General features: G+C 44.4%; 1 protein-coding gene across 1 annotated transcript in view; it reads right to left on the bottom strand.

Moving 5' to 3' along the window:
* The window catches only part of PDE4DIP (phosphodiesterase 4D interacting protein), a 190,313-nt gene that overhangs the window by 57,688 nt on the left and 108,091 nt on the right, over positions 1-24,534 (bottom strand). The window contains exons 17-22 of the mRNA XM_056528102.1: positions 22,428-22,497; positions 20,614-20,708; positions 19,218-19,334; positions 15,234-15,368; positions 13,829-13,941; positions 12,248-12,428 (exon numbers count right to left, since the gene is read on the bottom strand). Of these exons, the coding sequence (XP_056384077.1) occupies positions 12,248-12,428; positions 13,829-13,941; positions 15,234-15,368; positions 19,218-19,334; positions 20,614-20,708; positions 22,428-22,497 (711 nt within the window). The remainder of the gene's footprint in view (positions 1-12,247; positions 12,429-13,828; positions 13,942-15,233; positions 15,369-19,217; positions 19,335-20,613; positions 20,709-22,427; positions 22,498-24,534) is intronic.

Below are 24,534 nucleotides of genomic sequence, written 5' to 3'. Positions count from 1 at the left end.
AAATGTACGCAAATCTCCAGGACCGGATGGATTACACACAAGAGTTCTTAGAGAACTAAGTTCAGTAATATCTGTAACCATGTTCATTTAGAGATTCTCTGGTGTCTGGTATTGTGCCGAGGGACTGGCGCAAGGCAAATGTGGTGCCAATCTTCAAAAATAAGGCTCTAGGTCTTCCCCAGGTAATTATAGACCGGTAAGCTTAACGTGCATTGTGGGAAAATTGTTTGAAGGACTCATAAGGGACTACATACAGGAATACATAGGGGATAATATGGGCAACTGGGCAACTTTGCTTCTCCACAGATTTTGATAAATGTGTCTGGGCATCCACTTGGCAAATGAAAGTTATGCATCTGGGTACTAATAACCTGCATGCATCGTATGTTAAACTGGCAGAGTCACTGGTAGAGAAGGATCTGGGTGTACTTGTAGATCACAGACTACAGAATAGCATGCAATGTCAGGCTGCTGCTTCCAAAGCCGGCAGGATATTGTCCTGTATCAGAAGAGGCATGGACTCAAGGGACAGGGACATAATACTCCCCCTTTATAAAGCATTGGTACGGCCTCACCTGGAATATGCTGTTCAGTTTTGGTCACCTGTCCATAAAAGGGACACTGCGGAGCTGGAAAGGGTGCAGAGACGCGCGACTAAACTAATATGGGGCATGGAACATCTTAGCTATGAGGAAAGATTAGAAGAATAACATTTGTTTAGTCTTAAGAAGAGATGATTAAGGGGGATATGATCAACGTATATAAGTACACTGCTCAGAAAAATAAAGGGAACACTGAAACAACACATTGTGACTCCAAGTCAATGACGCTTCTGTGAAATCACACTGTCCACTCAGGAAGCAACACTGATTGACAATCAATTTCACATGCTGTTGTGCAAATGGAACAGACAACAGGTGGAAATTATAGGCAATTGGCAAGACACCCCCAATAAAGCAGTGGTTCTGCAGGTGATGACCACAGACCACTTCTCAGTTCCTATTCTTCCTGGCTGATGTTTTGGTCACTTTTGAATGCTGGCGGTGCTCTCACTCTAGTGGTAGCATGAGACGGAGTCCACGACCTACGGCCTCAGGTAGTGCAGCTCATCCAGGATGGCACATCAATGTGAGCTGTGGCAAGAAGGTTTGCTGTGTCAGTCAGCGTAGTGTCCAGAGCATGGAGGCGCTACCAGGAGACAGGCCAGTACATCAGGAGACGTGGAGGAGGCCGTAGGAGGGCAACAACCCAGCAGCAGGACTGCTACCTCCATCTTTGTGCAAGGAGGAGCAGGAGGAACACCGCCAGAGCCCTGCAAAATGACCTCCAGCAGGCCACAGACCACATGAGGGTGGTATGAGGGCCCAACGTCCACAGGTGGGGGTTGTGCTTACAGCCCAACACCGTGCAGGACGTTTGGCATTTGCCAGAGAACATCAAGATTGGCACATTTGCCACTGGCGCCCTGTGCTCTTCACAGATGAAAGCAGGTTCACACTGAGCACGTGACAGACGTGACAGTCTGGAGACGCCATGGAGAACATTCTGCTGCCTGCAACAACCTCCAGCATGACTGGTTTGGCAGTGGGTCAGTAATGGTGTGGTGTGGAATTTCTTTCATGGGCCGCACAGTCCTCCATGTGCTTGCCAGAGGTAGTCTGACTGCCATTAGGTACCAAGATGAGATCCTCAGACCCCTTGTGAGACCATATGCTGGTGCGGTTGGCCCTGGGTTCCTCCTAATACAAGACAATGCTAGACCTCATGTGGCTGGAGTGTGTTAGCAGTTCCTGCAAGAGGAAGGCATTGGTGCTATGGACTGGCCCGCTCGTTCCCCAGACCTGAATCCGATTGAGCACATCTGGGACATCATGTCTAGTGTTGCTTGCGAATATTCGCAATTCGAATATTATTCGCGAATATCGCATATTCGCGAATTTCGCAAATATAGCGCTATATATTCGTAATTACGAATATTCGTTTTTTTTTTTTTTCTTCACAGTACACATCACAGTGATCACCCCTCTCTGCTTCCAGCTTGTGTGGTGTAAAGAAGGCTGTAATACTACTGTGTGAGACTGGCGTGCGAAAATTCGCATATGCTAATTTTCGCTTATGCAAATTTTCGCATATGTTAATTTTCGTATACGTGTATTTTCGCATACGCGAAAATAAAACGAGAATATAACGAATATGCGAATATTCGCGAATATATGACGAATATTCGTCCATATATTCGCGAATATTCGCGAATTCGAATATGGCCTATACCGCTCAACACTAATCATGTCTTGCTCCATCCACCAATGCCACGTTGCACCACAGACTGTCCAGGAGTTGGCGGATGCTTTAGTCCAGGTCTGGAAGGACATCCCTCAGGAGACCATCCACCACCTCATCAGGAGCATGCCCATGCGTTGTAGGGAGGTCATACGGACACGTGGAGGCCACACACACTACTGAGCCTCATTTTCACTTGTTTTAAGGACATTACATCACATTGGATCAGCCTGTAGTGTGGTTTTCCACTTTGATTTTGAGTGTGACTCCATATCCAGACCTCCATGGGTTGATAAATTTGATTTCCATTGATAATTTGTGTGTGATTTTGTTGTCAGCACATTCAACTATTTAAAGACGAAAGTATTTCATACGATTAGTTCATTCATTCAGATCTAAGATGTGTTATCTTAGTGTCTCTTTTATTTTTTTGAGTAGTGTATATAAATGGCCAATACAAAAAATATGGGGAAAATTGTTCCAGGCTTAACCAGGGCCGGACTGGGGATAAAAAGCAGCCCTGGAAATAATTTCCTACCTGCCTCACAGCATTGCGGCACTGTGGCAGCCGCTGGCAGGGCTGCCATCAGAAATTTTGGGGCCCCTTACACAGCTTAAGGCATGGGCCCCTCCACTTGACTCCACCCCCCCCTCCCAAGGGCTTGCCCACTATTTTCCCAATTATTATTATTATAAAAAAAAACATGTAAACCACAGGACAAGAAAAACAAGAGCCCTTTAGTTCAATGGAGAAAGACGGAGGAAATATTATCAGCATACATATTACCATCATACAGTAACTAACCAAATACTGTATACTGAGACCAATATTACCAATAATACCAGTATACAAGGAGGAATATTATCACCATACATATTATTATCATACTGTTACTAACCAAATACTGTATACTGAGACCAATATTACCAATAATACCAGTGCCACGTACCGGCAGGACTGGTGGTGGATCCTCTGAACCAGAGAGACGATGGCGCGGGATGTACCAGAGGACCGGTTCTAAGTGGTTACTGATTTTCACCAGACCCGCCGCAAGGCGGGATGGACTTGTTGCGGCGGTAACCACCAGTAGCAACTCGACCTCTCTGGTAGCTGATATGGCGTGGTACACAGGGAACAGGCAAGATTGTAGTCGGACGTAGCAGAGGTCAGGGCAGGCAGCAAGGGTTCACAGGCGAGTATACGGTAGCAAGGGGTTCGGCAACTGGCAAGGCAATAATCACAGTAGGGAACGCTTTCTCAGAGGCACAAGGCACAAAGATCCAGCAAGGGCAGAAAGGGGCAGGTGCCTTTTATTGGGAAATCACAGTGGGAGGTGAGGAACCAGCGCACCAATTACCGGTGCGCTGGCCCTTTAAATTTACTGAAGCCGGCGCGCGCGTGCCCTAGAGAGCGGGGCCGCACGCGTCGGGACCCAGGAGCAAGGAACGCCGCGCAAGGAGCAGGTGAGATGAATGGGGACGCGGCGCGTGAGCGGGGACCAGCCGCCACGCTAGCCGCGTCCCTGCTACAGAGAGACCCGGTCTTCCGGCACGGAGGACAGAGGCAGCGGGCGCTCCGGTCCGGAGGTGGAGACCGGAGCGCTCGCTGTGACAACCAGTATACAAGGAGGAATATTATCACAATAAATATCACCATCATACAGTTACTGACCAAATCCTGTATACTTAGACCAATATTACCAGTATACCAGTATACAAGGAGGAAATATTCCCCCCATACAGTGACCACATAGTGGTAGATATTAGCTCTACACAGGCTCTGCAGACCATATAAGGGATTACTTACAGTTAAGGGATTACTTACAGACGTCTTCTCTGATTGGAGGCATTCACTTTCCGTTTTCTTCTCCTTCCGGCCCAGACCATCATGACGACTTCTTCCTTTCACAATTCGTCTCCACAGAACCTGCCAGACAAACATTTTAGGATCCACACTTTTCCTGCACCTATAACGTTCCATACAGTAATATTAGAGTGGCTAGATAAGTGTGTTGGGGAAGAGTAGGTAGGTCCGTCCCCCACCCATTAGGTAGTTAGGTCGCTCCAGAAAGTAGACAGGTCCCTTCACATAGTTTCCCTCATTACACAGGTAGGGAGGTACCACCTGTAGGTAGGTCCCCATATAGATAGCTGCCCCCTGTAGATAGCTACACCCTGTATGCAGTAGCAGCCCCCTATAAGTAGGGGTTACTCCCTGTATGTAGATCCCACTGTATATAGTTGCAGTCCCCCATATACAGTATTATCCTCCCCTTTAGGTGTTAGCAGCAGCCCCCTTTAGGTAGTAATAGCCATCAGCATCCCCCTTTAGGTAGTGATAGCCAGCAGCAGTCCCCTTTAGGTAGTGATAGCCAGCAGCAGACCCCTTTAGGTAGTGACAGCCAACAGCAGCATCCCCCTTTAGGTAGTGATAGCCAGCAGCAGCTCCCTTTAGGTAGTGATAGCCAGCAGCAGCCCCCTTTAGATAGTGATAGCCAGCAGTGCCCCCTTTAGGTAATGATAGCCAGCAGTGCCCCCTTTAGATAGTGATAGCCAGCAGTGCCCCCTTTAGATAGTGATAGCCAGCAGTGCCCCCTTTAGGTAGTGATAGCCAGCAGTGCCCCCTTTAGGTAGTGATAGCCAGCAGTGCCCCCTTTAGATAGTGATAGCCAGCAGTGCCCCCTTTAGGTAGTGATAGCCAGCAGTGCCCCCTTTAGGTAGTGATAGCCAGCAGTGCCCCCTTTAGGTAGTGATAGCCAGCAGTGCCCCCTTTAGATAGTGATAGCCAGCAGTGCCCCCTTTAGATAGGGATAGCCAGCAGTGCCCCCTTTAGATAGTGATAGCCAGCAGTGCCCCCTTTAGGTAGTGATAGCCAGCAGTGCCCCCTTTAGGTAGTGATAGCCAGCAGTGCCCCCTTTAGGTAGTGATAGCCAGCAGTGCCCCCTTTAGGTAGTGATAGCCAGCAGTGCCCCCTTTAGGTCGTTATAATTACCCCCCTTAGGAAGGAATAGAAGAAAATAAAACATATTTACCTGGCTCCCACGCGATCCATGGCCTCTTCTGTCTTCTTCACCAGTCTGTGATCCGGCACATGATGATGACGTCATTCATGTGCCGGAGCGCAGAGGACGGAAGCCCGGGCCTCTTGTCGGCGCCTGCACAATGTGGGCGGCCCACAAGAGTGATTGACAGGGCGAGGAGCCAATGGCTTTTCGCTTTCAATCAGCCGAGCCCGAGCGCCGCATTGAACTATACAGACGAGCTTATAGTTCAATGCGTCCTGGACCGGCCACTGCTGTGTATACAGCGATCCCCTGCTTCTGTGCTGTGGCATCTGCAGGGGGGTGCAGCGGGGGCCCGAGCCCCTTACTGGAGTACTGGCTGTACCCCCCTAACGGCAGCCCTGACTGCATACAAGGTCCTGATACTAGTATCAGGCCCTTGTATGCTAGTGTGCATGGGCGGCCCGACCGCGCTCCGATCTATAAGAACAGGTCAGGTCGGGGACTGAGTACAGGCCCCTGCCGGCCCCAGGGTGAGCGGCCTACCAGGAATTTTCCCGGTATCCCAGTGGGCCAGTCCGGCCCTGGGCTTAACCCCCTTAAAGGACAAAGGGGTACTCCCTCCATCTGGAGAAGAAAAGGTTTGGTCTCAAGGGCGACACGCCTTCTTTACCATAAGAACTGTGAATTTATGGAACAGTCTACCTCAGGAACTGGTCACAGCAGAAACAGTTGAAAGCTTTAAAACAGGGTTAGATACATTCCTATAACAAAATAATATTAATGCTTATGCAGAAATATAATGACATCCCTTCCCCTTCATCCCACCATACCCCTTCCCTTCAATTCCTTGGTTGAACTTGATGGACTTATGTCTTTTTTCGACCATACTAACTAACTGCATACTAACTATGTAGCTATATGGGATAGGTATAAGCTATCCTTCATATATAAGATAGGGCCAGGGACTATTGATAATATTCGCATTATTGGGAAACTCATTCTATTTGGTTACAAATCCCATGTGTGAAGGTAAGGTGGCACTCACCAAGTTATATGTATTAAGGCTTTCCCCCTCCCAGAGAAGAACTTCTCTGTATTCATGAGACAGCTGTCACCTGCACAGTCACCTCTGGACTATCCCGACCCCTCTTGCAGAATTATCATCTTTATATATATTTTATTTTTAAAGTTTTGGCTCTGGCAGCCATCATTGCACTAGGCCTAAGGGTGGAGTTTACAGAGGAAGGGGTGAGTCCGAAACAGGAAAAGGGTCTTTTTTTTTTTTATTGAAAAGTTCTGGTGATAATAAGAATGGGCAAGCAAATTTAGATTATGGGGGTGCATGAGTTTAGTCAGGCCTAGGGCAGCACAACACCTAAATATGCCACATATCCATCAATTAGTTATGGTATTTCCTAGTATGGCACCAGCTGGTGTACAGTATAGCAATGTGCCCTTCACCCTAACAAGCTGAGTGCTGGAGGACACACATGCTCAATAAGGGTCTATTCACACGGCTGAATTTCTCTTTGCAAAATTCTGCCTCAAATTAAAGCCCAAAGACTTCTATGGCATTCCGCACTTCCATTCACGCTTCTGAATTTCCGCTTGCGGAGTTCCTGTCTGTCCAGAGTAGGAGCAAATTCCCATAGAAAACCTCTCATGCTCTGGCCAGTTACTGAAACAGACAGAGGTGTCAGCAGAGAGCACGGCTGTCAGACAGAAAAAGAACAACTCAACTTCAGTAGCTGATAAGTACTGTAAGGAGTAAGATTGTTTTTAATAGAAGTAATTTACAAATATGTTTAACTTTCTGGAGCCAGTTGATATGAAAAAAATGTTTTTTTACTGGAATATCCCTTAATTTGAGGCAGAATTCCACAAGCGGAAATTCTGCCGTGTGAATAGACCCTAAGTCTCCCCACAATAAGGCCTCTGTATGGTGATCCCTGCTTACCCCCCATCTTGTCTGCAGTAACATTGCAGAAGAGATAATAAAATAATGGAATCCAGAAGTGCTGACAGTCTGCCCTTTATTCGGTAGAGTATCACTTCATCCAATGGTGTTCCATTTAACACAGTTTCTTACAGTAGCTCATAGCCGCAATTCCTCCGACAACCGCTATGCCATAAAATATTTCCCAAATATTATAAGGGTCAGAGCTCCAGGTTTCTGGTACAGAACTCTAAATCCCCTGCACCCATCCTAAGGCCACAGACTTGGTAGAATCCTTGCCGCCTGCATCTCCCACTAAGGTAGATTCCGCTATATAGGTGACTATTACATATATGATGTATTATTGTATTATATGAACATTTCTAAAAATATTTGGTCATGGTGTTGTTGGCCAATCCTAATTTATCTTCATCCTAAAATAGGACCCGTCTGGTGCTTAGAAAAAATAAATCTCTTTCCCCTTGACCATTTCCAATATGAATGCATTCCTTCCTGATTCAGCATTATTCAATCTGTTAAATGTCTCCATACACCAAGGCAGATTCCAGCTCTTATGTATTTTCTGCTGCCTGTGGCGAACACTGAAATTGTGCCCCCCTCCCAATTAAAAAACAGAAGGAAGGTTTGCATGCAGAAAATCTGCAGCATATAACAATACCGGCAAAGTGTACTGTATGGGGGAGATTTATCAAAACCTGTCCAGAGGAAAAGTTGCTGAGATATCCATAGCAACCAATCAGATTACTACTTTCATTTTTTAAAAGGCATCTGAAAAATGAAAAAAGCGATCTGATTGGTTGCTATGGACATCTCAGCAACTTTTCCTCTGGATGGTTTTGATAACTCTCCCCCTATTTCTCTATATAAGATTTCTACAGTTCCCAAATTGCTGCATTCCCAGTCGCATTCTACATCTGTGTCCAGTCGTCATTTGCAGGTCATGGGGTCAGTGGAGCCAATAGTACAGAATGAGAGTGAAGAGGGGAATGGTTTGGGGCAGAAGATACTAGACAGAACATTCCTTAGGGACTCTGCTATCTGCTGCCTGAGGCCAGATACTCAACTGGCCTCATGGCAGTTATAAACCTGACATACACATTAGATTAAAGCGTATTAGTCAGTGTCCCTCTTTGTGGTGGTGGGAGGTGATTGGTGTGTGGTGGGAGAGAGCGTGTCCCTTCCTTGTGGTGGTGGGAGGGGGCATGTCCATCCTTGTGGTGGTGGAAGGGGATTGGTGGGAGGGGGTGTGTCCCTCCCTTGTGGTGGTGGGAGGTGATTGGTGTGTGGTGGAAGGGGGCGTGTCCATCCTTGTGGTGGTGGAAGGGGATTAGTGGGAGGGGGAGTGTCCCTCCCTTGTGGTGGTGGAAGGGGATTGGTGTGTGGTGGGAGGGGGTGTGTCCATCCTTGTGGTGGTGGAAGGGGATCGGTGGGAGGGTGTGTGTGCCTTCCTTGTGGTGGTGGGAGGGGATTGGTGTGTGGTGGGAGGTGATAGGTGTGTCTGCTCATACAGCCTTGTCCATGAGTCATCTCTTGTCCATGACTCATGGACAAGCCTGATGCTGTTGCAGGACTGGTAAGTGTCCCATTAGGTATAGTAGCCCCTAGTGGTGGGATTTTTAGGTTGTTTTCTTTATTAAATATTTAAAATAATTTGAACAACCATATTACAAAAGGTCTTTCATTTTTTTCAGGAACAACATATAACAAGTTTTTGAATCTGACAGTGCCCATTTAAAGTTAAAGATAATAGACGATATCAACCAAAACAATAGTTCAGTGGGTGACATTAATAAACGAACAATGTTTTTAAACAATCTATGCCAGACTCTCATTGTGTTGAAGATAATTGGCTGGGTTATAAATTTTCAGCACATAGCTATACAAAAGATTTGTCATCCATGAATGATTGTTCAGAAAAGAATGTTCTCAAAAAGTTTGTTTGTCCTTTGCCCAGTGTCAATGATAATGTATGGACAGTCTGAGCTGGAGTCAACTGTGTATGTAAGCGTACTGCCAGGCTTTTTATTGCTTAACCAAGTGTCAAGGAAGGTGGGCCGAGCCCTTAAGTGCACCTTTTTGCACGCCCTCACCTCCAAGCACCTCCTTGACTCACATACAGCCCTGTACATTGGTCAAGAAATAGCTGGGAGGTGAGGGCAAGAAAGGAGGCGTGCCAGATTATGGCACTTGGGCCACTCAACCCCACCTCCTTGACACTTGGCTGAGAAATTAAAAGTTTGGCAACCAATATCAGCTCCAAGAAAGGTACATCTTGCTTTTATACCCCAACAGCATCCGATGGTGTCTGGAGCTCTTAGCAGCAAATACAGCTGACAGATTCCCTTTAAAGGGGTCGAGCACTGACACTGTGGGGAAGTTACTTTCATACGAGACTGGGCTAACTTTGTGAAAAATGCCTCTCACACCACAGATAACAACAAGAGGAAATTATGAAAAATGATGTGAAAATTTTTGTCATCAGCCAAAATTATCCAAATATTTTTGGATTACTAATTGTTTTAAAAAGTTGTCAGCTTCAGTTTAAAAATTAAATAAATACAAATGCTTCTGCTTAGAGAGTTAAATGTTAAAGGGGTACTCCACTCCCCAGCGTTCGAAACATTTAGTTCTGAATGCTGTTGCGGGCTTCGGGGGTTGCCACGCCACCTTGTGATGTAAAGCTTCGCCCCTCGTGACATCACGCCACGCCCCCTCAATGTAAGTCTATGGGAGGGGGCGTGACTCCCATATACTTACATTGAAGGGGCGGGACATGATTTCACAAGGGGTGTAGCGTGATATGAAGAGGGGGCGTGGCGACCCCCGAAGCACGCACCAGCGTTCGGAACTAAATGTTCCAAATGCTGGGGAGTGGAGTACCCCTTTAATGTGAAACAAGCACACACTCACACTAATGTAATACAAGCGCACATGCACATGTTATTAGTTGTTACACTATTGTCACTAATATATTATGATTCTTATACTTTAACAAACCTCAAACTTTTTTTTTTTTAAATAAATGTAGTGATAAAGGCTCCGTTCACAGTTTGTTGTTACTTTCATTCAGTGGAAGCCACTGTGGAGGATCTGTTGTATAATGGAGCTGAACGACGCTTGATGAAACCCATTGACCTATAACAGGGGCTGTTGGGGTTCTATTGTAGTGTCCTTTATTATGATAATAAAAATAGTGCTAAATTATGCACCATCCTTGCTGTCAAATCTGACAATGGTTGGCTCAATGTGACTACAGAAAAAAAGCAGACTTATTAGAACAACCGAGCCTAACTTTCAATACTGATGAATAAAATACCATTAGGCTATAGGCCCTTTTCAGTGGTGATTATCGTAAGAACGCTCATTTGTGATAATTGACCCATTACATAAAGCCAGCGATCAGCTGGTAAACACAAAAATGCTCAATCGTTGGCTCATCTTTTGTGTGGCCAATAAAATGTTATTGTTATCGGCCACACATCACCACTGCAGAACTGAAAATTGAGACGCGTTTTGGATACACTGTTCTTAGTCATGACTGTAAAACGTTGGTTGGTATGACATGAATTTAGCTACATTATCATTTTAAAGTCCTAAATGCATCTAATATTGTGGTATAGCACACATATCATAAGGACCCCAATATGGCTTGGCAGACATGGTCAAGCTGGCATTTTCCTGGTCCAATCTGTGGTGAACTATAATCGTGCTATACCATGATATTGGTTGCCATTAGAGCTCTATGATGTACCTGAATGCATGTCATGCCAACAAACATCTTACAGCCATGACTAATAACAGTGTATCGGAAATGCGTCAACCTTTTCAGAGATGCAGTTTTTACGCAAAATACCAGTAAAGCATGCAGTTTTTGTCACACTCTGCACTCCAGTCAGACACGCTGGCCGTGAGCGCATTACCCCTCTCTCGTCCCCAGCTGGCGGGGCTGGGATTCGCATTGCGGGACCTCTGCTGCTTCCTCTGTCTCCCAGCTCTGGCACACGTGCCCCGCCTCCTAGGGTGCACGCGCACCGGAGCTCTAAGATTTAATGGGCCAGTGTGCCCATAATTATGGTTTACACCTGTTCCACTGTTATAAGTTCCTGCACCTCCCACACACCCCTGCCGGATCTTTGTTGCCCTAGTGCCTGAGAGAAAGTGTTATTTAGTCTTTCCCTGCTGTGTTTCTGACCTTTGTTCCATGACCTGACCTTGCTCCTGTGCCGCCTGCCTACTGACCTCCTGCTATGTTCCTGACTACGCACCTGTGCTGCCTGCCCTGACCTTATGCTATCCTGATCACGAGTTCCCATATCCTTCCTGGGCCTCGAAACTCCTCAGCCGCCTGTGTGGTCGAGTCATGCCAGAGGTAGTGACCTGGGTGCCGCCTGCCGTAGCAAGACCATCCCGCTTTGGTGAAAACCAGCGGCACCATAGATTCTGCTCCTTGGCACGGCCCGCGTCATCAGTCACACAGGTCCAGCGGATCTACAACCTCCAGCGTTCCAGTCTACTAACCGTGAGTCTTACAGTTTTATAGTTAACTTGGAGATGGAAGACTATTATTTTTCTTTGTGCACAATCAGCAGGAAAATGCACAGCAGCAAGTTGCCACCAAAATCTCCATGACTTGGTGGTGGTTTGCCACTGTGGATTTCCCTGCAGACATCTATGGATTTGCTGAGAATACACTTCCAGTAGTATTATGAAACAATTAAACACCACACCATATGTAGATAGAAAAAAAACTTTATTAAGCCTAATGGACAAATTGTGGAGCATCACTAGAAGTTTACTAAAATGTATCAAAATAATATTTCATTTTCTAAAAATTAAAAAAATTCATACATCACAGCTAAGAACTGGTCAGTTGGTTAGTAAATTCCTATATTTGTTAGTGAAAGTGCTTTTTTCTTGGAATGTTAATCGCCACAATTTTCTTCAATGCAAGAAACACAGTGCATGAAAAATAAATTAAAAAAACACCACATCATACGAATTAGAAGGCATGCTTGTGAGGAAAAGTCAAACACTCTTTTTCCGCACCTCCAAAACATGCTGGAACCTTGGTCTCAGACTGTAGGGCGACTAGTTGCTCCATTGTTCTCATCAGGGTGTCTTCTAGTTGGCCCCTAAGGGCCTGTGCGGCTAACAGCTCATTGTGAAGGGCTGAACTGGAACTGAAACTGTTAAACGAGTTACAATATTTCAAAGGGTTTATAAAATATAACAATGCACAAAATATCATAAAATAGCAACCTAAGAGCGCGTTCACACAACGCAATTTCATGCAGATTTCAAAGCATATTCTGTGGCAAAAGCCATGTGCATTCCACTTAAAACGGCATCCAATTATCTTAAAGTGGTACTCCGCCCCTAGACATCTTATCCCCTATCCAAAGGATAGGGGATAAGATGTCAGATCGCCGCGGTCCCGCTGCTGGGGACCCCCTGGATCCCCGCTGCGGCACCGCGCTCTCATTACAGCACAGAGCAAGTTCGCTCTGCACGTAATGACGGGCGATACAGGGGCCGGAGCATCGTTACGTCACGGCTCCGCCCCCTCGTGACATCACGACCCGCCCCTTTCAATACAAGTCTATGGGAGGGGGCGTGACGACTGCCACGCCCCCTCCCATAGACTTGCATTAAGGGGACGGACTGTGATGTCACGAGGGGCGGAGCCATGACGTCACGCTGCTCCGTCCCCCGTATCGCCCGTCATTACGCACAGAGCGAACTCGCTCTGTGCTGTAATGAGAGCGCGGTGCCGCAGCGGGGATCCAGGGGGTCCCCAGCAGTGGGACCGCGGCGATCTGACATCTTATCCCCTATCCTTTGGATAGGGGATAAGATGTCTAGGGGCGGAGTACCCCTTTATAGGGGTACTCTGCTGCTCAGCGTTTGGAACAAAATGTCCCGAATGCTTGGGGCCAGGAGCTCGTGACCTCATAGCCCCGCCCCCTCATGACATCACGCCCCGCCCCCTCAATGCAAGTCTATGGGAGGGGGCGTGGCGGCCATAACGCCCCCTCCCATAGACTTGCATTGAGGGTGTTCTATTACTTTGTCATTATTGAGTGCAGAAAAATGGGGAAAAATTTTTTTTTGTTTTCTTTTTACTTTAAGACAAGACCGCCACATAACAAAAAGTCAAAGGGTCTGAAGACTTTCTGAATGCATTGTGTCACATAGATATTTCTGTAATGTTTTACTGTCTGAGCAGTTTTTCTTTTCCAAGTTTCACTCCAATTCTATATGTCATTTACTTTGTTGCAATAGAGACTATGGGGAGATTTATCGAATCCTGTGTAGAGGAAGAGTGGTGCAGTTGCCCATAGCAACCAATCAGATCGCTTCTTTCAGGTTTCGGAGGCCCTTTCAAAAATTAAAGAAGCGATCTGATTGGTTGCTTCAAGCAACTGCTCCACTTTTCCTCTACGAAGGTTTTAGTTGATCTCTCCCCCAAAATGTTTACTAAATTGTTTTTTATTATCACAAAAAAAAAAAATCTATAATATATATATATATATATATATATATATATATATATATATATATATATATAAACCAATGTCACCATTACCTTTCAGCCTCTGTACGGAATTGCACTAAGCAACTATACAGCTGTTTCTCCACTTGCAGCGCCTCGTTCAGTCTGCTCTTATTGGCAGCAAGTTCTTCGAGTAACTTAAATATCTATGAGAGGGAATAAGAATAGTTACAATGTATGTATAGACAGTGGTCACCAAACTGCGGCCCTCCAGATGTTGCAAAACTACAACTCCCAGCATACCCAGAAAGTCAACGGCCATCCGGGCATTCTGGGAGTCATAGTTTTGCAACACCTGGAAGCCCCCAGTATATATATATATATATATATATATATATATATACACACTAGCTGAATACCCGGCGTTGCCCGGTTTTTCCTACCTAATCCTTGTTGGGGAGGAAAATAAACAAAAGGAGGAAGTTTTTGACTTCATATCCCGTCCTTATATATTGTTGCCATATCCCAACCACATATCCCGTCCTCATATCCCGACCTCCTATCCCGTCATCATATCTCAACCTCATATCCCGACCTCCTATCTCGACCTCCTATCTCGACCTCCTATCCTGCCCTCCTATCCCGTCCTCCTATCCCGACCTCCTATCCCGTCCTCCTATCCAGTCCATCTATCCCAACCTCCTATCTCAACCTCCTGTCCTGACCTCCTATCCCGTCCTCCTATTCCGACCTCCTATCCCGACCTCCTATCCCGACCTCCTATCCTGACCCGTAATATGTGTACCAGGTATTGAAATATCTCCAGCCGTACGGAGTGAAAACAACACAGCAAAACCCACATGCGGTTTTAAATGGCAAATTGCAATGGTTTTGCAAATTGATTTTGGTGGCCCTGTCTCTATTGTACAGGACAACATATGACAGACCAATAATCCAGAACCCTTGATAACCGACACCTCTCATTTCTTATCACTGTCAGCTTAATGGATCTTTACAGTACAGTTATTATTAGCACAAACCAATATATATAGTCCTTAAAGGGGTATTCCAGGAAAAAACCTTTTTATTTTATATCAACTGGCACCAGAAAGTTAAACAGATTAGTAAATGACTTCTATTAAAAAATCTTAATCCTTACAATAATTGTCAGCTGCTGAAGTTGAGTTGTTCTTTTCTGTCTGGCAACAGTGCTCTCTGCTGACATCTCTGCTTGTCTTGGGAACTGCACAGAGTAGAAGAGGTTTGCTTTGGGGATTGGCTTCTACCCTGGACAGTTCCCGAGACACGTGTCATCAGAGAGCACTTAGACAGAAAAAAACAACTTAACTTCAGCAGCTCATAAATACTGAAAGGATTAAGATTTTTTTTTTATAGAAGTAATTTACAAATCTGTTTAACTTTCTGGAGCCAGTTGATGTATATAAAAAAGATTTTTCCTGGATAACCCCTTTAATATATAAACCCCAATCCCACATACCTTTTGAGTATGTCTAATATGGCCCTGGCTAGCCAAATTCAATGACGCTATGTTCTCCTTTAAAGTGAAGATCTGCTGGGTTAACAGCTCCACCGTGGGTATGTCTTCTGGATCGACCAGCTTGACTTGCAGATCCTGAGTTGAAAACATAAGCAATATAGAACTTTAATGGACTTCTTTACTTTAAACATTTTCTATTCTTTTTTTGGCTGGTAGAGCCGTCTCAATCATTATGTATTAAAGCACCTGAATACATTTAGATGCTACAGTAATACAGGTGATACAATAGGCATCCGGTTGATAGACCTTTGGGGTTGATGTGCAGAAAGTAACTTAACCCCTTCCCGCTATAGGACGTATGCATACGTCCAATCATCTGACATGTTCGCGCATTTGGACGTATGCTTACATCCTAGCGATCTCCGTCTCTGCCACGGGCAGTGCAGGAGATCGGCGATGGGACCCTGCTGTTAATCACAGCCGGAGTCCCGCCGCAACTGCCGGAGCCGCGATCGCGCCGGTCCCGGCAGCATTAACCCCCTAGATGCCGTGATCAATCCTAATGACGGCATCTATGGTGTTGACAGGGGGAACGCTCTCCCCCTGTTCTCCAACAGAACCGCCGCGAAACGATCGCGGGTCGCCATTGGTTGCTATGGCAGCAGGAGGTCAGATGATGACCTCCTGTCTGCCTGCTATGGAAGCCTGTGAGATCCAGCCAGAGGCTGTAGTGTCTGCAGCTCATCAGGTCATACTGTGCTGCAGTACAAATGTATTGCAGCATAGTATAACCTGTAAAAAGTGTAAAAAATAAAAAGTTCTTCAATAAAAGTATGAAGTGTAAAAAAAAAAAAAAAAAAATGCCCCTCTCCCAATAAAAGCCCTGTATTATCACCAAAAAAGATCAAAAACACAAATCATATACATAATTGGTATTGCCAGGTCTGTAATGACATGTACTATAAAACTATAATGTAAATTATCGCAAACGGTGAACGCCGTAAAGAAAACATTAAAAAAGCGCAAAATTCGCCAATTTTGGTACAAATAGCGGAATAAAAAAAGATCAAAAGGTAGCACTTAGCAAAAAAATGATACAAATAAAAAGTACAGCTCATCCCGCAAAAAATAAGCCCTTACTCAATGGCGTCGGACGAAAAATAAAAAAGTTACGGCTGTTGGAAAATGAATGGCAGAAAATGAATTTTGCTCAGAAAAGGAAAAAACATAAAATGGGTATCGTACTGACCCACAGAATAAATATAACATCACTTTTACACCATAAAAAAAAAAAGTTTTTCACAATATTTTGAGATTTTTCACAAAAAATGCTGCATGTGTCAACAAAAATGCACCAGTTATATAAAGTACAATATGTCACGAAAAAACAATCTCAGAATCGCTCCGCTCAGAAAAAGTGTTCTAAAGTTATTACCATTTAAAGGGACACATGTCAAATAATAAGAAAAAAGAGCCTGGTCATAGAGGTAAAAAATGGGTCCATCCTTAAGGGGTTAAACGTTGTAGCTAAAGGATGTAAAATGGTTAACATGTTGACTAAAGTTACCTAAAAGAAGTATAAAAAAGGAGAGGAGACACATACATAGGGAAAGCAATACATTAAAGGGGCACTTCACATTTTGTTCCGAACGCTTGGTGTGGGCTGGGGGGGGGTCGTTATGTCACGGCCCCGCCCCTTATGATGTCATGCCACACCTCCTCAATGCAAGTCTATAGATTTGTATTGAGGGGGCGGAGTGTGATGTCACGAGGGGGCAGAGCCAGTCATTATCACCCGTCATTACGCACAGAGCGAGTTTGCTCTGTGCAGTGAAGACAGCTGGATGCCACAGCCGAGATCGTGGGGGTCCCCAGCGGTGGGACCCCCGCGATCAGACATCTTATCCCTATCCTTTGAATAGGGGATAAGATGTCTAGGGGCGGAGTACCCCTTTAATACACTTGGTAGCACCCTAATGTTTATTATTGGGCTGAGCCTACTAATTGGTATCTAGTCAGCACATCCAAAGCATTTTTTTTAAATCAACTGGTGCCAGAAAGTTAAACAGATTTGTAAATTACTTCTTTTTAAAAATCTTAATCCTTCCAGTACTTATAAGCTGCTGTATGCTCCACAGGACGTTCTTTTCTTTTTGAATTTATATCTGTATGACCACAGTGCTCTCTGCTGACACCTCTGTCCACGTCGGGAACTGTCCAGAGCTGGAGAGGTTTTCTATGGGGATTTGCTCCTACTCTGGACAGTTCCTGACATGGACAGAGGTGTCAGCAGTGAGCACTGTGGTTGCTATGGGCAACTGGTCAACTATTCTTTAGCGCAGGTCTTGATGAATCTCTGTATAACCCCGCCCATCACCTGATAGTCACTCCCATAATTAAAATCAAGTCCCCACCCATCTGACTGATTCTCTGAATTGTCAAACAAACTATAAACCCCCATATCTCAGGAACAAGAGGGTGTCCCAAGAAACTGTAAACAGGTGTCTGACCAGAGCACCTTAAGCTATTTAATGATAATGCAATCTCAATTTTTAGCGATTGGTCACGGGTCCTCTTTAATATCTGTCAGCTGAATGTTTATTTGGCCAACAGCTCGCTCTCCCATTTCTCACCATTAACGTTTGGCTTGGCGGAGTGTTCTGAGGTTATACCCAACATCTCTGACTTCTCTCCCCAACATCATCTGTCAGGGACTGTAAGCAGGAGACATGCATATAAGACGGACAGCCGGTTCCACCGAAAGTGCCGAGTTTGGTTATTTTTCACGAATGTCTTCGGGCGCCTTAAATGGGTACTCCACTGGGCAGCGTGGAACTAAACGTTCCGAACGCTGTTTTCACGCTGCGGAGGTCGGCCACGCCCCCTTGTGATATCACGGCCAATCCCCTTCAATGCAAGTCTATCGGAGGGGGCGTGACAGCTGTCACGTCCCCTCCCATAGACTTGCATTGAGGGGGCATGGCTGGGATGTCACAAGGGGGCGTGGCCAACCTCTGCAGCATGAAAACAGCGTTCGGAACATTTAGTTCCACGCTGCCCAGTGGAGTGCCCCTTTTACATCTGCCCCTATTTTCTGTTTCAAGCCCATCTACTTTAAAAAGTGTCTGTTTACTAGGCGCCTACTCTATCCCTTCCTATCATGGTCACCAGATAATCAATTTTTTCACTTAAAGGGGTACTCCGGTGAAAACCTTTTTTCTTTTAAATCAACTGGTGGCAGAAAGTTAAACATATTTGTAAATTACTTCTATTAAAAAATAATAATCCTTCCTGTACTTATTAGCTGCTGAATACTACAGAGGAAATTCTTTTCTTTATGGAATGCTCTCTGATGACATCACGAGCACAGTGCTCTCTGCTGACGTTTTTATAATAATAATAACCCTTTATTTATTGTTGTCCTTAGTGGGATTTGAACCCAAGTCCCCAGCATTGCAAGGTAGCAGTGCTAACCACTGAGCCACCATGCTACCCTTAGCATACATCTGCTATGCACAGTTGCTAAAATGGACAGAGATATCAGCAGAGAGCACTGTGCTCGTGATGTCATCAGTGTTCCAAAAAGAAAGGAATTTCCTCTGTAGCATTCAGCAGCTAATAAGTACTGGAAGGATTAAGATTTTTTAATAGAAGTAATTTACAAATATGTTTAACTTTCTGCCACCAGTTGTCGTGATGTCGCACCCCGCCCCCTCAATGCAAGTCTATGGGAGGGGGCGTAACACGCCCCCTCCCATAGACTTGCATTGAGGGGGCGGGGCTATGACTTCACAAGTTCCCGGGGCGGCATCAGCTCCAGCGTTCGGAACAGTTTGTTCCAAATGCTGAGCAGAGGAGTAACCCTTTAACCTGTTAGTGGTTTTATTGTTATGGCTGGGGAGTGTACAAGGTTTTATAATTTGCTTAGAATGTTCCATAGAATTCGGACTTCTAGGACATTGTCTATGGAAGATCCAAAATTACCTTTATTAACTCTTCTTTTATCTGAATGTTCCTGCTGAGGGTATCCATGTCTGCGGCTTGTTCACGCAGCTGCTCGTTCTGTTTCATAATAATGGATTGTAGAGCAGAAACTTCCAGCTGTACAGAAAGAAGAAAACAAATGGTTAATCCCCCTCTGCGCAAAAGTCAGAACGTTATGTCTGTTCAGGAAGGTTCCTGTTCCTGAGATCTTGGAAGGACGAAAAAGACCAATTTAGACTATTTCCTGCAAACCATTGGTGACTGTTTGTTGCATAAGTGACCTCGACAGACTTACTGATCTGATGAAGAGGGGGTTACCCTCGAAACGCGTCATCTGTAATTTTATTTTTTTATTATTAAATATGATCCCTGCAAGGATCTTTTACTATTAATCTCTGCTTATGGTGTTTGAGCAAGCAGAGCCTGGAATCTGCTGGTCCCTTTTCTTCTATACTCTTCGCATCCTCGACAGACAATGATCAGCAGACTCTGGACAAGCTGTCCTGTACACTGCTAAACACACTTCTGAGGACCAGCCAAATTAAAGGAGTCCTCCGGAGGAAAATAAGGTTTTCAAATCAACTGGCGCCAGAAAGTTAAACAGATTTGTATATTACTTCTGTTTAATAATCTTAATCCTTCCAGTACTTATCAGCTGCTGTATGCTCCAGAGGAAGTTGGGTTGTTCTTTCCAGTCTGACCACAGTGCTCTCTGCTGCCACCTCTGTCCATGTCAGGAACTGTCCAGAGCAGGAGAAAATCCCCATAGCAAACCTCTCCTGCTCTGGACAGTTCCTGACACGGACAGAGGTGTCAGCAGAGAGCACTGTGGTCAGACTGGAAAGAACTACACAACTACACGCATGAGTAAGGGGATGGACCCCGAAACGTTGCGCATCAGATCCTGACTCTTTCTGATGTTGGAGGTGCTTCGGCCATGAAAATGTGCAAGCTGTTTGTATACTCTGCATTTTTTGTATACTGAAAAATAAGAAAAATAAAAGGAAAGACTTGATGGTTAAGAAATAAAAGAAAATGTGAGTTTTTTTTCTTTGTGTTTGTAAACTATCCCTGCTGCAGCAGAAGTGTTATGTGCCCTGGGATTTTTGTAAAACTACACAACTTCCTCTGTAGTATACAGCAGCTAATAAGTACTGGAAGGATTAAGATTATTTAATAGAAAATAAATTACAAATCTGTTTAACTTTCTGGCACCAGTTGATTTAAAAAACATTTTTTCCTCTGGAGTACCCCTTTACGCTGATCACAGTAGAAGGCTTGATTATTTGTTCCAGGGCCCTCACCGATCGAGACTTCTGACAGGTCAGTATCAGATGACACAGGTTTTGTAATATGAAATATACCTGTAAAGACTACAAAGAGGTAAAATGATCACCTGATATTCTCTCATCTTCCTCAGAACAAGTCTCAGATCTTCTCTGGCTTTAGCGAGATCACTCTTTAGGGTTTCGCCATTTTCAGTTCCTTCATCTTCATAACAAAACATTAAAAAAAAAAGGGATCCGGAGGGTAAACTTTTTCAACATTCACTTTCTATTTTACAGTGGATTTGTGACGGTGAGCATGCTTGTTCTGAACGCTTAGAGACAGTGCCTCATGACGCCAGTGCCCCGCCCCCTCGTCTCATCACACCCCTCCCCTCAATGCAAGTCTATGGGAGGGAGCGTGATTGCCGCCACGCCCCCTCTCATAGACTGGCATTAAGGGGGCGTGACATCACGAGGGGGCGGGGCCGTGATGTTATGAGCCCACGGTGCTGGCTCTAAGCGTTAGGAACATTTTTTTCAGAACGCTGAGCAGTAGAGTACCCCATTAATATATAGTTTTGTCGGGGGGGGGGGGGGGGGAGAAGAATCTGTATAACTGGAGGAAATTTTTTTTTAAATCAACTGGTGCCAGAAAGTTATACAGACCTGTAAATTACTTCTACATAAAAATCTTAATCCTTCCAGTACTTATCAGCTGCTGTATGCTCCAGAGAAAGTTGAGTAGTTCTTTTCTGTCAGACCACAGTGCTCTCTGCTGACACCTCGGTCTGTGTCAGGAACTGTCCAGAGCAGGAGCAAATCCCCATAGCAAACCTCTCCTGCTCTGGACAGTTCCTGATACGGACAGAGGTGTCAGCAGAGAGCACTGTGGTCAGACTGGAAAGAACTACACAACTTCCTGTGGAGCATACAGCAGCTGATAAATACTGGAAGGATTAAGATTTTTATACCTAACTCATTTACAAATCTGTATAACTTTCTGACACCAGTTGATTTGAAAACATTTGTTTCCCTCTGGAGTACCCCTTTAAAGGGGTATGCCAATCTCACCAACGGGTGAGACCGGGCCCAATTCTGGGACCATACCTATCTCTAGGACAAGCCCCCCCCCCCCCCGTCTGTTTATAATAGCAAGGGGTGGCTGGGATCCAAAAACTACCAAGCAGGCTATTTACATAACTTCCATAGATATTAATAGAAATTGCATTAGCAGCGTCGCACCAAAGTAAACCCATCTGACAACTTCACACCAAATGACACCCGTTTTGGATCTGCAAATGCAGATTTTGCTGCAGATCTGGGGTTATTTTATTTTAAGGGATATTCAGGAATCGAAAAACAGAGCAAATTTCTTTCAACAACCACTCCCCATCTGTCTCCAGGTTGGGTGTGGTTCTGCAGCTCAGTTCCATTGAAGTGAATGGAGCCAAGTTGTAATACCACACCCAACCTGGAGACAGACAGGGAATGGTTTTTGAAAGAAATTAGCTATGTTTTTCGATTCCTGGATAATCTCTTTAAATCCAGCCTGTAAGGCAATTTCCACATAAAATTTGTTAAAAACTGTAGCCCGCTGTGCAAAACGCATGGAAAATCCACAGCAAATCCCCCTGGTGTTAGTCACTTAGTATCTAGCGCCACTCATCTATTCTGTAGGACAGTGTTTCTCAACAAGGGTGCCTCCAGCTGTTGCAAAACTACAACTCCTAGCATGCTGGGAGTTGTAGTTTTGCAACAGCTGGTATGAACCCTGGTTGGAAAACACTGGAAAACATGAGTTACACATTACCAAATAACTGCTTGGAGATTGCAAAAAGGCTCCATACCGGTAGTCAAGTAATGGACAGATTATACAGAATAGAAAAATATTTGACAATAAAAATCAGGATGTTAGAAAAAATACAATAACTCAGAAATGTACCCTTGGCATCCGGATCTGCAGAGGTCATGCTGATGGGCATGGGCTGAACCGAGTAGCTTTGAGTAAAGGCCTAGAAAGGGTAAACATACAAGTGTTAAAATATTAAATATTGTAAGTTTTACCATGTAAGGCTGTGTTCACACCACGTCTGGGACATGCGGCGGCCGAATCTGGCAGGGGAATTTCAAAACCGCCTCCTGCCATATCCCTGCTGTACCCGTGCTGACACCGGTCGGCTCATGGAAATGAATGGGGTACAGCACGGGTGTGGCAGGGGAATTTCCGCTCACTTTCCCAAAGTATCTAGTTTTTTAATCAAAAAGCGCAGCAGAGCATGGTTTACAGTCCGGTTGATAAAACCGGATATGGTGGAAAAATTGAGTCAAAATTTAGCAAAGTTCATTAACCCCTTAGTGCAAATGGACGTTTATAAATGTCCATATGCGCGTCCCCAGATATAATGCGCGCTCATGAGGTGAGCGCGCATCATACCCGGTAGGTCCCGGTTGCTATAAGCAACCAGGACCCACGCTAATGCCGGACATCACCGATCAGGCTGATGTCCGGCATTAAAGGGGTACTCCCGTGTAAAACTTTTTTTTTTTTTTTTTTTTAATCAACTGGTGCCAGAAAGTTAAACAGATTTGTCAATCACTTCTATTATAAAATCTTAATCCTTCCAGTACTTTTTAGAGGCTGTATACTAAAGAGAAATCCAAAAAAGAAATGCATTTCCTCTGATGTCATGAGCACAGTGCTCTCTGCTGACCTCTGCTGTCCATTTTAGGAACTGTCCAGAGCAGCATATGTTTAATATGGGAATTTTCTCCTGCTCTGGAAAGTTCCTAAAATGGACAGAGATGTCAGCAGAGAGCACTGTGGTCATGACATCAGAGGAAATGCATTTCTTTTTTGGATTTCTCTTCAGTATACAGCCCCTAAAAAATACTGGAAGGATTAAGATTTTTTAATAGAAGTGATTTACAAATCTGTTTACCTTTCTGGCACCAGTTGATTTAAAAAAAAAGTTTTCCACGGGAGTACCCCTTTAACTCTTTAGATGCGGCGATCAAAGTTGATCGCCGCGTCTAAAAGTGAAAGTAAAAGCATTCCGGCTGCTCAGTCGGGCTGATTGGGACCATCGCGATAAAATCGCAATGTCCCGATCAGCTAGGAGGCAGCAGGAGGTTCCCTCACCTGTCTCCTGCGAGATCAGAAAGATCATTTAACCCTTTCCCTAATAAAAGTTTGAATCACCCCCCTTTTCCCATAAAAAAATAAAAACTGTGTAAATAAATATAAACATATGTCTGAACTCAAAAAATATATAGTTAATTAAACCGCATGGTTAATGGCGTACGCGCAAAAAAATTTCCAAAGTCCAAAATAGCGTATTTTTGGTCACTTTTTACACCATAAAAAATGAATAAAAAGTGATCAAAAAGTCTGATTAAAACAAAATGGTACCGCTAAAAACTTCAGATCATGGCGCAAAAAATTAGCCCTTAAACGGAACAATAATAAAGTTATAGGGGTCAGAAGATGACAATTTTAAACGTATTAATTTTCCTGCATGTAGTTAGGATTTTTTTCAGACGTATGACAAAATCCAACCTATATAAGTAGAGTATCATTGTAATCGTATGGACCTACAGAATAATGATAAGGTGTAATTTTTACCAAAAAATGTACTACGTAGAAATGGAAGCCCCCAAAAGTTACAAAATGGCGTTTTTTCTATCATTTTGTCGCCCAATGTTTTTTTTTTTCCATTTCGCCGTAGATTTTTGGGTAAAATGACTGATGTCATTACAAAGTAGAATTGGTGGCACAAAAAATAAGCCATCATATGGATTTTTAGGTGCAAAATTGAAAGTGTTATTATCTTTAGAAGGTGATGAGAAAAAACGAAAATGCAAAAACTGAAAAATCCTCCGTTCTTAAAGGGGTACTCCGGTGAAAAACTTTTTTTTTTTTTTTTTTTTTTTTTTAAATCAACTGGTGCCAGAAAGTTAAACAGATTTGTAAATTACTTCTATTAAAAAATCTTAATCCTTCCTGTACATATTAGCTGCTGAATACTACAGCGGAAATTCTTTTCTTTTTG

This window comes from Hyla sarda, chromosome 6 (genome assembly GCF_029499605.1).
Source record: "Hyla sarda isolate aHylSar1 chromosome 6, aHylSar1.hap1, whole genome shotgun sequence".
NCBI lineage: Eukaryota > Metazoa > Chordata > Amphibia > Anura > Hylidae > Hyla > Hyla sarda.
The sequence above is the reverse complement of the archived record's forward strand: the minus strand, read 5'-3'. Positions and strand labels throughout refer to the sequence as shown.